The 18634-nt window shown below is 32.7% G+C and overlaps 1 protein-coding gene across 2 annotated transcripts; it reads left to right on the top strand.

Moving 5' to 3' along the window:
- The first annotated feature begins 4690 nt into the window (after positions 1 to 4690).
- Positions 4691 to 16458, top strand: LOC111502819 (uncharacterized). 2 transcript variants are annotated; one of them, XM_023156983.2, is made up of 4 exons: positions 4691 to 12059; positions 12121 to 12303; positions 12744 to 12981; positions 16289 to 16458. In XM_023156983.2, exons 1-4 carry the CDS (start codon positions 4860 to 4862, stop codon positions 16375 to 16377), a joined length of 7710 nt encoding a protein of 2569 aa, XP_023012751.2. In that variant the 5' UTR covers positions 4691 to 4859; the 3' UTR covers positions 16378 to 16458. The 2 variants fall into 2 exon arrangements, with proteins under 2 accessions (XP_023012751.2, XP_074029335.1); XM_074173234.1 differs by having other exon boundaries at positions 16292 to 16458.
- The last annotated feature ends 2176 nt before the right edge of the window (positions 16459 to 18634 follow it).

Here is an 18634-nt window from a genome sequence, read left to right on the forward strand (position 1 = left end):
AAGACAGAACCGCTACCTCTACCTTGTTACAGGGCGATGTCTATGTTTTGTAGAAGTGAGTATTTACATGGAGGCACAGCTATCCTTGTTCACGATTCTCTATTTGAGAACTTTACAATCAGAAGTATAGATAAATATAACCAACTCATTGAAGAAAAAGTTTTTGAATTTACAATGCTTCACATAATAACAATAAATACATTTTTGATTTGCTTATACAGAGCTCCTGCTTCGGATGTAAATGCTTTTCTACATAAATTAGAAGGTCTTCTTACGAAAGTACCTATTAAGTCTCAGATCATACTGACGGGAGATTTGAATATTAACTTCGAGGATCAGAATAGTGCTGACACTCAGAGGCTTAATAACCTACTTATAAATTTTAATCTTGTGATGCATGTAAACGCGCCGACCAGAATTTCACAGTATTCTTCAACCTTAATAGATTACTTTTGCACTACTTTCGACGAAACTAAAATATTATGTAATGTAAATGCAAACAACTTATCTGACCATGAGACGATATATTGCACTGTACAAATTGATATTGAAGGAAAGAAAACAAAACAAAAAATTGGTCGAATATATAGCAGGGGTAACTTTCAAAAATTCAATACTTTTTGTGCAAATTTTGACTGGAATAATACCTTATCAGCAGCAGATCCATTCCAAAGTTTTTATTCAAACATGACCAGCCTTTTCGAAACATGTTTCCCTAAACAAAAAATTAAAATTAAAAATAGGAAACCCTGGACCACAAAAGGAATTAGAGTTTCTGCTAAAAATATGCGCACCCTCCATTACATCAGAAAATATTTGAACAACGTTTTTTTTGAGGACTATTATAACAACTACCGAAAACTATATAGGACTATTATCAGAAGAGCAAAAAATAACTATTATCACTCTAGAATCAATGACGCTGATAACAAATCAAAAGAAACCTGGAAGATTGTTAACCAGTTGAGAGGCAAACAAAACAAAGAAAATACAGAAATAAAGCTAGATCCCAACGTAATTAACCACTACTACTGCACTATAGCAGAAAAGATAACAGCACCACTTGAGCAATCCCGCGATCCCTCAACATATCTCCAAAACATTCAGGTTGAAGAATCATTTCACTTCTATGTAACAAATGCTGAGGAGATCAAACTAACAATTAGAAGTTTCAAAAATAAAAAAACGTCAGGGATAGACTGTCAATCGATAAAAATTTTTGAAAATTTACCTGGCAACGCTTTGGAGGTCTTAGCCACTCTTATAAATCACTCATTTTCAACAGGAAATTTCCCTCATTTTCTCAAAACGGCGGTAGTCATACCGCTATCCAAAGGAGGAGATCAAAGAGACCCAAGTAATTTGAGACCAATTTGTTTAATTCCTACCCTGGCCAAAATAATTGAAAAATTAGTCAAGTATAGAATAATAGAATTTTTAGAGGCCAACAAAATAATTAGTGATCATCAATTTGGTTTTCAACAAAAAAAGGGCACAAATGATGCGATTTTTAATTTTTTAGAAATGGCCTATAAAAACATAAATGATGGGGAAGCTCTGGTTGCGGTATTCTGTGATTTGTCGAAAGCTTTTGACTGCGTCAATCATGGAATACTGCTACAGAAGCTTCATCATTATGGATTTAAAGGCATGTCCAGCCGCGGGATTGGATATATGTTATTAGTATTGTTTCATAAACATGTGGAATTTTTGCAACCTTCTGCAGAATACTCTCGAAGTGATTGTTCAAAAAAAAATCAAACAATTTGAATATTACACAAGTACGTGTATGTTAAACTCAAATACATTTTACATATTCTTTACTTTTTGTTTGATCTTTCTTTGAATATTTGTGTTGGCTCACTTACAAGGATGAAATAATTAAGAACTTTCCTTCATTTCAAGGTCAGGACAAGCCCATTCTTTTCAGTTACTACAGAACTTTTTTTATTTTTTCTAGGTTCAATAATGAGTTCAGGATCAGAACATTCAAATGACTCTTTAGATAAAGTTAATAAAAAACAATCAAAAATGGTGTAGCATTTTAGTTGTTGCTTTCACCACAAATAATTTTCTTGTGTATACATTAAATCAAGAGTGATAGAGGTGAGCTGAAGAAGTACTGTTTTAGGATCTTCAAACTGTTTTATTGATATTTTATTTTGTTCTTCTATCAGAAAGTCATAGTTCGTGTTGTTTACTTTGTGAATATATATTTTCAACAACAGCGTCGATTATTATTGTTTATTTATATTTTTACAGGCTACAAAATCACTCTATTCTATTTTCTACCGTTGTTTCAGAGAATTTTCAACTTACTGTGATTATTATTTTTTACTTCAATAACTGTGCTTCTTGTAAAAAAATGTAATGCCTAACATAATGTTTTGTTATTTATGAATCTGTTGATATATATGATCATATTCATGGATTTCAATTTTCATAAATATGTAAAAAGTGTATAAAGTCCCGTTGAAATTAAATTTATTGGATTCTCTGCTTTTTTTTATATGTTTTGGGAGCAGTTTATATTAAACGAGTTTTTCAGATGAAATAGCCTTTCTTCAACTCAAACATTGGTTCTTGCAGATTTAACAGTTTTTAATGAATGACGCAACGATGATTCATACTCATTCATGATGTGAATCAGTCTAAATGAATATTTCAACTATCAAAAAAATATATTTTTGTCATACTTACACCGTATCTGGTATGTATATCACTTCTCTTGGCGGCGTTATGCCAACCAAATTGGATCCAAATTCTTATTACTTGGTATATTATCTCGACAAGAGGAATATACATGCTTAATAATTTGTGTATCTGTTATGAATCGGCAAATCTAACTGCTTAGTAAAGATTTGATTTGATTTTTTTTCATTCACTAATAGCGAAAACCCCATGTTACGAGTTTGTGTGTTTCATAAAATTTGTCACCGCTTTATTAATTATATTGTAAAATCATATTTTATGATTCATTTTTTAACTCCAATATCTGGCAATTCAAATTTTTCAAAATTCTCAACAACATAATTCAGCCATTCTGAATTTGAAATTGAAATTTATAATTACAGTATAAAATTATTTTCTATAAAATATGAAATACCCTAGTTCATTAGTTGTGAAAACAACTATTTTTGTAGTTTACAAAATTAAAACACTTCAAAATCTTCAATAAACAACATGAAAACATAAACTGTCAATTGATCTCAAAATCTAAGAAATTACCGTGACTCACGTTGATATAACTGTCTCTCTTCAGTCACACTGAATGCAACTGTCATCCAAACAAGACCTGCCTATCTCTCCCTGTGAATAAACTGGATCGTCAGTTATTCGATTTTTTTTTCACTCGTAGAAGAAAAGGATGGTATATAAAAGTATGTGTTTTATCACATATTTTCGTCGACTCAACTGTATTAATGGTTTTTTTGGTCCACTAACCAGTCGGTGTCAACAGAATATGATACAAACCAGTCATCTTACTGAATAATATTATCCTCTCCCAAAAAATGAACCTTTTTCCTGAAGTACGAAAAATCACTCACTAGCAGAGCTAGTAGTTCGGTAGGGACAAACACTGCCTAATTAATCTTCATATAAAAATATGGTAAAGCACAATTAAAAAAGAATGTTTTTAACAGAAGGAAATGTTCCTGGAGCAAAACTAAAATTTGCAACTGTAAAGGATAACAATGTTGTAACATTAAAACGTTGGCTTGCATGCCGTAATTTAAAAGTAACTGGAAAAAAGTGAATTGATAGACAGGTTAGTATACAGACTCAATAAAAGAGTAGCGGTAGATTCAAACTAATAAAAGAAATTTAAAATAATTATGAATTTCAGACTTATTTCCGAGTGAAATATGAATCAAATATAGATGGTAATGAAATAAATTTAATTAAATATAATGAATATAATTTAATAATATATTTCATTGTAATCAATGGTAATTAACTATGAAAAGTTTATTATTCATTTCATGTTTAGAACATACATATCAATAATTATTAATTTTTTGCACTGTTAAATCCACTCTTCTCGAAGCATGTATTCATTTCTTACATCTAACCTCATTAATATGAGGTTTTATAAATGGTATAAAAAACACGTTTTCTTCCGGATATCGATTATCCAACGTACAATTCGCAAAAGAGCAATGCTTTGTTGGCATTAAATAAGCACAAAATAATTTTTATCAGATTCATATTTTTTAATAATAAATTAATATTACATAAATAACACTGTTTTTCATGTGAATAGTTTGTTTGTCCCTACTACTAGTGCTGCCTCTCCTGACACGTTCGCTGTACTATTTTCAGGAAAAAGGCTCATTCAAGAAAAAATTTAATCTGTATTTTCCTATTTTGGGTACTGAGCGGAGCAAAAGCCAAGCAATGAAAAATGCAGTTATTGCATTGATAGCCTCTATAATTTCCAATTGAAATTCAAAATGTTTTTTTTTTAAATCTCTCTCCACTACAAGCTTTGAAGAAAGGAAATTTGTATTTTTGAGTCTGATCAATTGAGATTTCCATATGAGGGAAAAATTACTTTTCCTCCCTCAAAACAAATATATATTTGGATACATTTTGTGACTCATGTTCTACCAATTAAGAAATATAACATCATTTTAGGTCATCATTTCCACATGATGACCTCAAATTCTCTGGCCTATGAAATTGACATTCAAAATGTCGTGAAGTTACAAATCATAATTTCAATTCAATCATGTATGTCACTTCATCAATGAAAAGAATTTAAATATAAATTTGTTGTCAGGGAAGGATAAGTTTGTTATAAGAGGTGAGAGTGATGTAATATATAGAAATATTTTGGTTCTGGCAATGATAGCAACATGAACAATAAGAGTGCACGTTCTGGAAAACAGAAAAAAAATAATACTAAAAACACTGACAATTTCAGTAAAGATGAAGTAAAAGATTCAACCAATAAAAAATACAAAAGTCATAGTAAGCAATCAAGGGAAAAACCTGAAAATGTATCAATTCAATCTAAGAGAAAAAGTGGTAGGTCAAAAAATGAGTCTGAGGCATTGTTCAAAGAAACCTCACTGAGTAACCCCAAAAAACACGTGGAAAATGAAAACAAAATCAAAAAACATCGTTCTCGTTCTTCTGAAAATTTCAATCAAAATTCTAAAGTGAAACCAGGACACTTGCGAAGAGAAAAAACTATTCATGTTGAGAAAATAAGGAAATATCCTCATCATAAACAAGACTCCCACAGTATGAAATCAATGAAACAGGAGAAATGCGAAGAGAAAGAAGTGAGGAAACATAAGCACAGGTCAAGAAGTGAAAAGAAATCGAACCAACATGAAGTAGTACATCATACTGAGCAGTTACTATTTTGTCAAGTTGAAAATGCCAATCCTTTCAAAAAAACAACAACAAAAGAAGCAATTCGAAGCTTTTCTCCCCCGAAAAGTTGTAAAGAAAAGTTACACAAAGTAAATGATTCAAATGTAGTGAAAGAAAATGTTCACAAAAGAGCTAAAATTGATGAACATATTTTTTCACCAGAAGTCTTGTATGCTCATGTTCATCATAAAAAAAATAGACCAAAACTAGTTGTTGGCAGGAAACCTTTCAAATATTCTGTACTCGAACCAAATTCAAGCTCCGACCATAGAAAACATAGAAAACTCTACAAAATGAGCGTCAACAGTCTGAAGAATGTTCAAACCAAGAAGAATAAAAGAAAGCTTGTTGAAAATTACTCCGAAGATATTTCACCATCAACAAAACCACAATTTCAGGAAAAAATAGAAGACGATTTGAAAAGCTATTTCACGAGAATACAAAGTTTGATAGATAAGAAAATAGATACCCTTCTTCAGAATTACAAGAGTAAAATCAAATTAAAAGGAGCGATAGAAGAAGAAATAGCGGAACACGGTGCAAATGTGGACTACAATAAGGACAGCCGTCATCACCACCATGAGCCAAGAAAAAAGTCGTCTCATAGAACATCAAACAAAGATAAAGGTGACGCTAAAAAAAAGTGCGGTATGTCTCGAAGAGAAAGAAGTTTCCAAAACCCAGCAGACAGGAATTGTAATTCTGTAACAGCACCGTCACGACATAGCTCTCCACCAGAGAGAAAATGTAAAACTCCTCCTCGCTGTAATTCTCCTGTAGTCATGAAACATGATGGGATGCTGCAAGGTCCTTCTCTCAAAAGAAAGAATCATGATACTTTTGCTAACTATAGTGTACCAGTTTTTACACACCATGAACATCCTAGACAATGTTCACCAACAAGTAAAAATGAAGAAATGGCTCAATATTCTAATTCAAGAGAAAAAAGAAATTTTGAAAGCCCTCGTCATCATAATTCGCCTGTTGATAGAAGGCACGAATCTTTACAGCGTCATAGTACATCATCAGGAAGACATTATGAAGCTCTGCCATGCTATTCACCAGTTAAAACTGATTGTGAAACATCGCAATTTCCATCACAATCCAACAAATTTCCAGGTAAAAGCTGGAAACGATTTCATCAGCAAAATTCTTCTGTAGAAGAAAATTTACTAGATTCGCCTTGTTACACTTCACGCCAAGTTAATAAAGTGGAAAATAATAAAATGACGAGTACAAAGCAGCTATCAAATTCTATTGGGAATGAATGCATTAGAAGAAATCTCGTAGACAGATATGTAGACCATAGAGAATTCAAGGACAGTTGCACTACTCCCTCAAAGGAAAATTTAAGGAAAATCAAACCACACAAAGAAAATTCTTTTCGAGTGGAGGGGATAGAACCAGCAAAATTATTGGAATCTGGAAACAAACCATCAAAACAAAGATTCAAAAGAAATTTGGAGTGTAAAACAGTTTCAATAATAGGAATACCCTCGCAGCTGAGAAAAAAGTATTTCAGGAACCCTGAGACAATAGAAGAATCTGTAGAAAGAAAAAAGAGAACAAAGAGGTTCAAACTTTATTATCAATACTCAAGAGACAACAATTATTATTATGCTGAAAGTGGTAATTCTTCGGAAGGAAAAAGTGTAGTGAGTGACAGTTTGAGAGTTATTTCAGACGATTCTGAATGCCATATTGAAATGTGCAAAATTAAAAAACAACATGGTTTGACCGACAACTCTGAATGTTACAAGAAACACCAGAAAACGTCAGTGCCAAGTAATATATTCTCAAAGCGTTCCACAGATAGAAACATTATATATAGAGATACAGGGAAGCAAAGACATAAAACTTCAGCTGATTCAAAGCTCAATAATATAATCGAAGAAAAGACTAGTCTATCATCATCGGGAGAACACAAAAAATTGAATTTGGAAATTGACTGTAAGTATTTTAGAGTTCTCCAAAGTAGTAGTTCTGATTATGGCATGGGATCGAAAAATAAATATGGTTTGCCTTTCAAAAATGATAAAATGAATGTCAGCGAAAAAACAGATAATAAAGTTCCAATCAAGTACAGAGATAACATCACTAATGTCAATAAACCAAAACGAAGAAGGGATCTAACAAATGATACCCTGAGAAAAACTAGAAATACTACACAAAAACCTAAAGAACAGAAAGAAAAAATTATCTCTAAATCTGATGTAGATATATCTTATAAGTCTCTAGTTGGATTAATGAAATCATCAATTGAAACTAGTGAAGTGGAGAAACATTCATCTCAAGAATCTTCTAGGACACCAGAAACGGTTGTTGATCGAAAAAGTCGCACTTTCACTGGAAAAATAGATGATGTGAAATCTTTCATTGACTTGGGTTATCCGAAAAAAGATGACATCGGTATTGATGTTAAAGAGTACGTACAGAAATTGCAACAAATTTATTTTGGATTCGAAACACTTCGTCCCCAAAAATATTTCATTAATAATGAAATTGGGATACAGAAATGTTTAATTGATAACTTAACTGGTTACAGTGAGATTAGTAAGAAATCCAACGACAAAACCAACATAGATGAGGACCATACAAATGGTTTGCTACGTAAGATATACAATTTGATTGAAAATCAAAATCGTGAAAAGTCTGAAATCGCTAAAGTCTTCAAAATCGACATGAAAGAAGAAAAAGAAGTCCAAGTAGTGTCCTGCAAGCAAGATGAAGAAATTAGTACTAAAGATTTACAATCTTACCATGAAGAGTTCGAGGGATATACTTCAGCTGAAAAAACTAATGAAGTGAAGCTCAACAAGTTGGTTATGAAAGATGTAGTAACTCAAGAAACTTATGCTCGTGATATTGGTACGGAGATGGATAAAAATAGTATCAGAGACAAGGAAGCTGATGTATCAACAAATATATTGGGAAATAAAAAAGATGTTATTACTCAAAAAATTGATGCCAATGATATTGGTATAAATGTACATGACGGTGGCACAAAAAAAGATGCCAAGTGTATCTCCAACACCAATATATTGAAGACGGATATGGCAGTAGAGGTGAATACTACAGAAGAGCATGTGGAAGATGTACCAGCAAATCTCGTTGAAGATGAAATGAACCTACAAAGAAATTTCAAAAAAAGGAATTCATTTGGACAATTACCAAAACCTAAATATGTAGCTGCTTCTAAAATACAAAAGATAGACATGGCTATAGAAGTAGATACTACAAAAAAATATAGTAAAGATGTACCAGAGGAACATCTATTAAAAATTAGAGACCCGGTTGTTGAAGATAAAATGAGGTTACCGATAGTTCATAAGGATGGAAATTCACCTAATAAGTTATCCGAGTCAAAATGTGTATCTACATCATTAATACAAAAAGTAGACTTAGCACTAGGAGTAAATACTGCAGAAAACCTTTTCAGAGATATTTTAGAGCAAGGTAAAATAAGTGTATCTCTTGAAGATGAAATGATGATTTCAAGACGTTCTACAGAAAAGAGTTTACTTAGCCAGATACCCAAACCAAAGCGTATATCTACAGACAGAGTACAAAAAATAGACATGGCAGTAGAGGTAAACACCACAGAAGACTATATAAAAGATGCTTTGGAGGATGAAAAGTTAAAAATGAAAAATATGTCTCGTGAAGATAGATTGAGTCAAATGAAAGTTTCTAAAGAAAAAAGTTCAACTAACCAATTATTCAAACCAAAATGTGTGTCTACAGCCAAAATACCCAAAGCAGACATGGCAGTAGAAGTTAATACCACAGAAGAACATATGAGAAACATTGTGGCTGCCGACAGACTAAAAATAAATGCCTCTCTAGATAGTAAAATGAAGCAACTAAATGTTTCTGATGAGTCGAGTTCTCTTAATCAGTTATTAAACCCAAAGTGGGGATCTACAGCCAAAATACAAAAAGTTGATATGGCAGTAGGAGTGAACACTGCGGAAACACATAGACTAATTACTAAAGACACGGCTATTGAAACTAAAATAAACTCCTTTAGAATTTCTAAAGAAAAGAGTTCGCTCAACCAACTACATAAACCAATTAATGAATATAAACCCCAATTTGTTTCGCATAAAAAAAGAAAGGATAAACGTGAAATGATACAAGAACAAGTGGTAGGAAACAAGGATGATAGAAAGGAACATATTCAATTAAAATCTAGTTCTGTTAGGACCAAAACACTGAAAAATATGAAAGAAGAACATGATCTTTATGGCTCTTGTGATTCAAAATCTATCAAATCCAAAATGCCCATCAGCAAAAAACATATGGTGCTTGATGCATCAGAAGATAATAAACCTAGGAAGAAAGAAAAATCTGAATTAAATGGCTTTAAAGCATCATCACAGTTAAAGAAATCTAAATCAGAAATAAGTTTCAGAAAAACACATATTGAAGCCGAGGAGAGCAAAATAACTAGCTTGGTTTGTCTTCACAAATATTGCAATATTATTAAATATGAAACAAGTTCAAAATCAAATACTCATTCTTTAGACCACTATCCAAGTAGCGAACATCGAGAGAGTAGTCGATTATTTTTAACAAAGGATTACAGAACATCTGATATTAGTGCATACAAAAAACGAAAAATCTATGATGAAGCAATCCGAAGAAAAATGAGAAGGAAGGCTGGCATACAAAGTAAAACTAATTTAGCACCACAAGTGTTTGAAGTGAGATTTGTAACAATTGATAACTTTCATGGTAATTTCCTAAAAAATGCAAAAACTGTGGAAAAGGGTGATTTTTATGAAACCAATTATGAAAATACGCTGACAAGGACAGGTTATAGATCGAAGATTCCTGAATGTTACTTTGAAGGAAATTTAAAAAAAAACATCAATTTTACACCAATTAAAACACCAATGCACCAATTGAAACTCTGGGAATTTTATCAAAAAGCTCTCAAATGTCCCAATTCATATTCATCATGCGAAGGTAATAATATCATTATGAAAGCGGGTGAAGCATTGCAAAGAAATTATGAATGTCTAACAGGAAAAAACACATTTTTTTTCATTGACTGCATATGTAAATATTTGTTATCAGAAAATTTATCCAACAATATGAATATTGATGAGAATCGTCTTGATCGACCCATTTCATATTCTCTTGAAGAATATAACATCTCCTCCTGTACTGATTCAAAAGAAGAGAGTATCGCCGATAGCATTGCTTCATATGAAAATGAACATGAAAAAGATTTAATTAACAGAGACAATGTGGACAATATAGAATGTGTCATCGACAGAAAACTAGAAATTACTGGTAACTTGAGTTGCCCCATCTTAAGGGAACGTGACTCCTCTTTCGATTATCTATATCAAATAGAGTCTGATGACAAACTGAACAATATTGGAACTTTTCTGAATCCGAAAAAACCGGTGAACGCAATTTTGGGATATGCTTTAAATGGTAACACGTCACAAACAAGTTTCAAACCTCTTTTGGCTAGTTCTTTAATTGAAGTCGATTTTGAAGCACCGTGTTCCGAGGAAAGCGGTTATTCCAGTACAAGATCAAGGCACAGTTGTTTATCTATTCCAAATTTTTTTAAAAAACCAAATATTGCAGCACTAATGAAACCACAGAGTAGGAACTGGTTTCATTCAGACGAAAACCTACATTCAGAAAAATCGACTTCAAGTACACACATTTTCACAGATTATCAAAAAATGAAGAAGCAGTGCCAGGAGTATGCTCATAAAGTAACGGAGTTCAGTAAATCAAAGATATGTATGGATGCAGGTTATGAAGAAATACCGCTAGAAGTACTCATTGGAAAACAAAATGGTCTCAATGTGATAAGGTTCAGGAGTGACAGTATTCTGGAAAAAAAAATTGAATCTAAAAAAAAGGAATTTGCAGAGAGTGAACCCACAGATTATGTAACACAAAACAATTCGAGTATAAATTTAATACAAAAATTCGATTGCTCTCTACAGTCTAAAGATCATACTCAGAATAATCAAGTTTCAGTGATTTATGAAAACATGGCAGATAACGATTCTTGTCGACTGAAAGATGATGATACGGAAGAGGAACCACATAAAGAAAACGACAGAAATCTTGATGTGACCGAAAGTCGGTCTGTAGAAAGTCTAGAATTGAGTGAAATAGACTCTAAATCGGATGTAGAACTGCTTAGAAAAATATTAAATTCCGAGGTGTTTTTGAGTTCTACGAATTTCAGTACTTATTGTATAACTATAGTGGAATCTCAAAATCTGAAATCTGAAATTCATGAAAAAAGTTCGTCATCAAACGATGTTTTGGATGACTTTTCTGCACTTAAAGATGAATTCAATGAAGGAAGAAAAATCTCATCAAACTGTAATATACTAGACTACAAGTTGAGAAAATTCGAAAACAGTGTTTCCAAAAAATTTTTTGAAAATCTTCTGGAAGTTTACGAAAAAGAAATTACTATTTGTTCTGCACTCTTGGAAGACAAGAATTTTCTAGAAAATCATTTACTTCACTTCGCCATTGATAAACTGGAAAAGGCTACGGAACTAAGTAAAAAATCAATAGTGAGAAATAAAATGAAAATGTTTATTCAGAAAGTTTTCCATACAAAAAACCGAAGAAAGTCTAAACCGAACGTTTTCTCAAAAAGCATTGAGGAAGATGAAAGTACAGTAAGTTGTGTTACAAATTATTTTCTGTTACTGTTTTGTTTTTCTACTCTTAAAATTTTAGCTCCCACCAGTCGATGTTGTTTATCAAGAGAAACTACAATCTTTAGCGAGGAGTGCCTACAAATATTTTTCTATGTTCGTTCAAGCTGTAGAACATAATCATAAAATAAATGATGAAATGAAAATTTGTGGCTTATTGAAATTGCTAGAAAGGATAGAGAAGGGCCATTTCAAATTTTTACGTGTGAGTTATAGTTTCCTTATTTTTTCCCATAATATTAATAGCACAAGAAGACGAATCCAGTTGCCTTGCACTTCTCACTACAGGCAAGTAAATTTGTCCTCTGTCTTTCACTGAGACAAGAGACGAATCTCACTCGGCGGTCATCGCCTTTACCTTGTCAGATGTCCATTAAGGACAGTTGAATTCAGCAATGCATTAGTGATTCAGCCTAGCCACACTGACGATACCTTGAACAATCGAAACAACGCTGTCTAGTATTATATACCGAATGCTATGTTTTTGAATTATGGTGTCATCTAGCTGCTTTGCAGTGAAAGACAGAGAACGAATTTCGTTGGGCACGTAGTGGTCGATGTCGAAAGGCTTTGAACTGATATTCTTGGATTGAGTCATCTGTCGATCCCATAGATTAATAGCATGTTTTTTGAATTTTATTTCAGAGAAAAGAATCGGTGGACTTCGAAAAGGAAATAAAGGACCAAGTTAAGCAAGCCTTCAGTGAGATATATTGTAAAGCATCCAAGGAGGCTGAAATAAATCATCGAAAATTATCAGCAAATGACATACACATGATTGCAACATTTGTTTGTAAATATAGAATTGGTTTACTTTCTCGAACGGACCTGATTGCTTCTTATATTGGCCAAGGATTTTTTAGAACAGAACAACAATTAAAAGGTGAATGTTTTGCTCATATATATGTCAAAATATATATATATATATATATATATATATATATATATATATATATATATATATATATATATATATATATATATATATAAAAGGGAATGATTCCTCCCTTCAAATCTTTGGCCTCATCATTTTCCGATTTTTTTTTTTTTTGGTGTGGGTCTTAAATATTGCAGTTATTTTTATTAAATTGCATATTCTGATGGAAACTGTTAATAATAAAATCACATATAAAAAATATTCATATTCAAATGTTATTCTTACCTTTTCCGAAAATATAGTAAGGAATGGGTTTTAAAAATTTAGTCAAAATTCCTATTCTAAGTAGATTGAATTTATAGAAAAAAATAATTAACTGCTTTTATGAAATGTGTAACTTATGTCTACTTGTATCATAAAAGTGATTTCTCTATAATAATTCCGTCCTATAATCGAAATTTCTCCATTCTTTAAATATCAATGGAACAATAGAAAACAAACAGGTTTTTTGCCAGACCAGCATCTTAATAGTCAATATTCTCAAGGTTGAATGGTTTGATATTGTACTGAGCATTAGAAGTTATCTGCGAAAATATGCCAAATACTAAATTCAGTTACTGGTAGGGTTGATATATTTAATTAGAACAGTTGAATACCTGTAAAGAAGTTGTTTCCGATAAAACGCGTTTTGAGGTATCAATAAACCAAGTTCTTGTTGGGCTATGTTAAGAACACTACAATCACTCAAGTTTTATCTCTATAAAATGAAGTATGTCATATCCGTATCCATCTCCTCATATTTCATAATCAATTTTACTGAGTAGAATTTTATGGTTCACCATATGAAAGGCTTTAGAGAGGTCAGAATATAACCCTGAAACTAACTTATTGTTAATTAAATGGAAATGGCCGTTACTTGATGAAACTTATTGTTGTCTAGGTTTTGAGTGATGTATGATATTGTTGTATATATTGTTAGTTCAATTGACATGCCTTTTTCTGAACTCAAATTGTTGAGATAATATTTGGTCGTATCGACCAAACGAAATATATATATATATATATATATATATATATATATATATATATATATATATATATATATATATATATATATTGCTTCTTCTAAATCTTTTGATGTGAATATTTTCCAGTAGTCAAACTGCTGGAAAATAATTCCATGAAAATCAAAAGATAAATAGATAAGAACTATTCTGATCATTCCCATATTGATTTCAATTTAAGAGCCACCGGTAGACAGCTGTTTCAGCGTATTGGGCATCGTCAGTACCGGGCAGACGGTCCTCGATTGAAGACAAAATGCGAATAACCAAGAAAAGTGCTTAATAAAATTAACTGCGTAAACGCAAGCGAGGCATATGTGGAACCACCTATTGGTGTGACACCCAAGTTAACTTGCTAAGTTTTTATGTCAGTGTTGGTGGTTTGACCAATCAACCGACAACTGCGGTAGCAGAAATTTGAGAAGCTAACCTGAAATGCCATCGAAAAACGAATCCACATGCAGCGGCGGCCTTACCCATTGCGAGGCTCCGGGCGGCAGGTCTTTGTGAGGCCCTTTGCCTCTCTTAAAAAGTATGTGATGCGAAAGTAGATTTGAACCAGACCGTCTGGTTGTTTGGTTTATAAGGTACCTATTTTTCACGTCTAACGAAATGACGAGAAATGCTATAGATATACAAATAAATAAAATTTGAGTTTTAAAATATTTTATTTTGAAAGATTTTCAAATTAATAAATACAGAAATTAAAATTGATGTTTGCGGCTTTTCCTAAGACTGAACTTTTTAATTAAAGCACAATAATCTAACGAATAAGCTACGTCATTTTCGATTGAAAGAATAGCAAGACCTGAAAGCCGTTCTTGTGTCATCGAATTCCTCAAATATGTTTTGATAATTTTAAACCTTGAAAAACTCCATTCAGCAGACGCAACTGTTACAGGTGTGGTGGCAATAATTCTCAGGACTATTTCGATAGTCGGGTAAACTTCGGTTAATTTTTTTTCTATTATATATTTCAGCACCGAGATAATATCGTCGTTTTCTTCATATACGTGAATAAACATACTTAGTTCTTCGTAAAATTCATGTCCATCAATATCACATGATTCCCTTACTGTCATAGATATTTGCAAGTCGTTGCATTTCTTCAAAAGTCCACTATCACTCATATCCTTTAATTTTTTTATATTATACATGAAACCAAATATGCTCTCATGATGTTTAAGTGCCTCAAACCTAGGATGACGGCTTGCGCGCACATTGTCGACAATTACAAAAAATAGTTTATTTTGAAAGTCTCTTCCGCATTCAATTCTTGAGCTTCATCTTCTCCTTTATAATCAAAATGTTTTTTTTACGTCGTCTTCTGACTTCTTTGAACTGTCTGTCAATATAATTTTCTTCGGCTATTTCTCTCGCTGATATAAGGGATGACTGAAAACCATTTTTTCGATAATTATCGAGCCAATTTGTGAATGCGTCTAGGTGTTGTATAGCCACATCTAAGTGCATGTTTTCACTTTGCCACATTTTACTTCTTTACTTAGTAAGTAAGATTAGTTCTGGGAAATATTTATATTGTAAAACTCATATAAATATTAGTTTATATTACTACATAATGAATTTTAGAATTAGGTTTTGAATGAATGAATTAGTTAACTATAACTTCATTTTAATCTGTATTTTTTTAAATTTACTTGGGTTGCTGCGCGAGGCCCCTCCAAGAGCGAGGCCCCGGGCGATTTTGCCCCGTTCGCCACCCCTAAGGCCGCCTCTGTCCACATGTTTCTAGAAATGATATGAAGTCGGAAAGGTTAATGCAGTCAAGCTGCTGGAAAATAATTCCATTAAAATCAAAAGATAAATAGATAAGTACTATTCTGATCATTCCCATATTGATTTCATTTACGAGCCACCAAATTATATATTATATTATATCTTTTGATGTAAATATCAATACCGAAATAGGTGAAATGAAAAAATTGTTTATGGACAAATTTTCCAAAAAAATTCAATTTTCACCTATATTGTGCAAAAATTTCTCCAGTTGAATACGTTGATTAGGGAGCAATATTGTATCTCATAAATCAGTAAAATCTCTTGATTATCTATACAATTTTTGACCCATAGAAAAACTACAGTTTATGATATTGAGTATTTGTTTTTTGTTGTTGAGCTGTCTTTTTATTTTTGTCTGTCGTTTGCTTTCCTGAGGGGTGAATCAAGATATGAGCTGTAATATTTCATTTGTAGATGATTATTCAACTTTGTTTTTTCTAATTTTTCAGCAGCGGTTATCTACATAATGAAACAGTGTCAGACTGATCTTAATGAATTTCAAATGTACTGTGAAAACTATTGGTGTTCGAATATTTAAGCCTTCTTCAGTGATATAAAATGGTTTTATTGTTTGCTCCTTTTTTAATGACATAAAATTAAAAATTATTGTTGTATGTAATTTATTTTTTATTTCTCATTTTTGGTCACTCATAGAGTCCCTCGACAAAATAGTCATAATTATAAGGGATACATCAGAAGTCCTGGATGAGGAGGTTGAACAGGTAAACGAGGCAATTATAGGTGCCTACCAAAAATTGACCCGAAAAGACGAAATATTATAGAGAAAAAACCGTCTTATGCATGGCAACAGATGAAAGTAGCCTTCCTGTCCAAAATACTCAATTTACTAGACCGGACACCCTAGTCATACAGCGAACCATAAGTTCAACGTTCTACTTATAAAAACCATCGAAAAGTTGCTAGACCGATATATAAGAGACAAAACACTTAAAGAAATAAATATTGGTGCTCATCAATATGTGTACCAGTCTAAGAAATTAATAGATCTAGCACTGGACGATTTCAACAGGCTACTATCTAAGTCTCCAGGAAACAAAAAATGACAGTAGCTGCCTCTCTGAATTATAACAACCTCTACACGAAGTCACTCATAAACTCATTGGAAAGAAGAGGAATCCCAAACGTTCTTTGCCGGTAGATGAAATCTAGCTAAGGAAGGAGGATATCCACCACTCCAGGAGAGGCTGCTATAGGATTTGCCCACAAAAATGACACTATGGCTATATACATGGGTAGTGAGTCCCATAGTGACATATGGTGTCGTAACATGGTGGACAAGAACAAGCATTTGGGGAAAACTAAGCTACTAAAAGTGGAATTCAAAGATTGATATATCTGGGTATGACGTGAGCCATGAGAACGACCCCATTTGCAGCTCTTGAGGTTCTGCGTGGTCTTCCACCACTGCATTTCTATATTCAAAAAGGAGCCCGAGTGATGACATGCAGACCGATGCAAGAGCCAACTCCGATCAGCTAGTTGCACGGGAAGAAAAAGTGAAACTATACCTACAAAGAACTGCAGGCAAATCCAATACGGGGTATGCCAGTGGACAACAGTCTCGCAGTACAATTTCTATAAAAGCTTCAAAACTCACACAAAGCAGAGAGGACTGAAAAAACGGTCCACCGATTGAAGCGGAAGAAACTTTGTATACGGACAGCTCAAAAACCCTAAAAGGAGTTGGAGCTGGAATATATGGAGGCAGAGTGAAGACGAGAATCGCACTCAACCTTGGACATAAGGTAACAGTGTTTCAAGCAGAAGTTGCCGCTATCGAACACTGTATATATAGTAGAATTGATGAGGAAGAAGTTGCAAACAAAACCATTGCTATTTTCTCAGACAGTCAGACTACAATTGAGTCTCTTCGCGACTTGGATGGAGCCCTCAATGAGCTAGGTTCCCAAAATAAGGTTACTCTAGCATGGATACCTGGACACGAAGGAAACCAAGGGCAATGCTGAGGTGCACCTAATCTCGAGGTAAATTTCACAACACATAGGAAGCTCGTCCTATTTTGCTGTCGCTCCCCTAATAACGACATAAATAAAAGCTGAAACTTGTACAAGCTTACGATTAACGATGTCTGGCCTTTTAACGTGTGATTTCTATCACGTGGTGCATGAATGTACCTATTGAAATTCAATGGTTTAGTGCTTGTGACATATTACTTACAAAATGTATGTTGCATGAATTTAGAGTCTGAACTGTTTGAAGCTTTAATATCACCTTTAGTTTCACCTTGATTAAAGATTTTATAATATACTGAATGTTTTCTGAATATTTTTATGCAGACAAAAATTGGTGCAATTAATCAAAAAAATACACACAAATGAAAGTTTATTTCATAAATGAGTTATTTCAATTTTAAATCAGTCCATTATTAAAATTATCTCAAAATATTTAAAAAAATATCACTCTAATATATTTTGCAATTTTATAGTACATGGCACTAATGAAAATAATTACATAGCCTTATTTGCAATAAATAAAATTATTGACCAAATTCCTAGGCATAGTTCTTATTAGTATCAGTGTGTTTACTTCTATACGGTGCCGGTGTCTCAGTCAAGTTTCCATAAACGCAGTAAACGCTACCGTTGATTTATGGTCGAACTCTTTGTTCTTAGCCTAGGAAGTGTGTGTTGCATACAGTGAGGTACAATTTGAAAATTTTGGCACCTGGGCACACTTGAAAAATATACAAAAAAGGCACTTTTGTTATTACTGTTGACAAGGTTCAAAAAAATAAAAAGAAAACATAAGACTGA

This window comes from Leptinotarsa decemlineata, unplaced genomic scaffold (assembly GCF_025532065.1).
Source record: "Leptinotarsa decemlineata unplaced genomic scaffold, Ldec_3_MD MMD2_tig00000218_RagTag_RagTag, whole genome shotgun sequence".
NCBI classification, from domain to species: domain Eukaryota; kingdom Metazoa; phylum Arthropoda; class Insecta; order Coleoptera; family Chrysomelidae; genus Leptinotarsa; species Leptinotarsa decemlineata.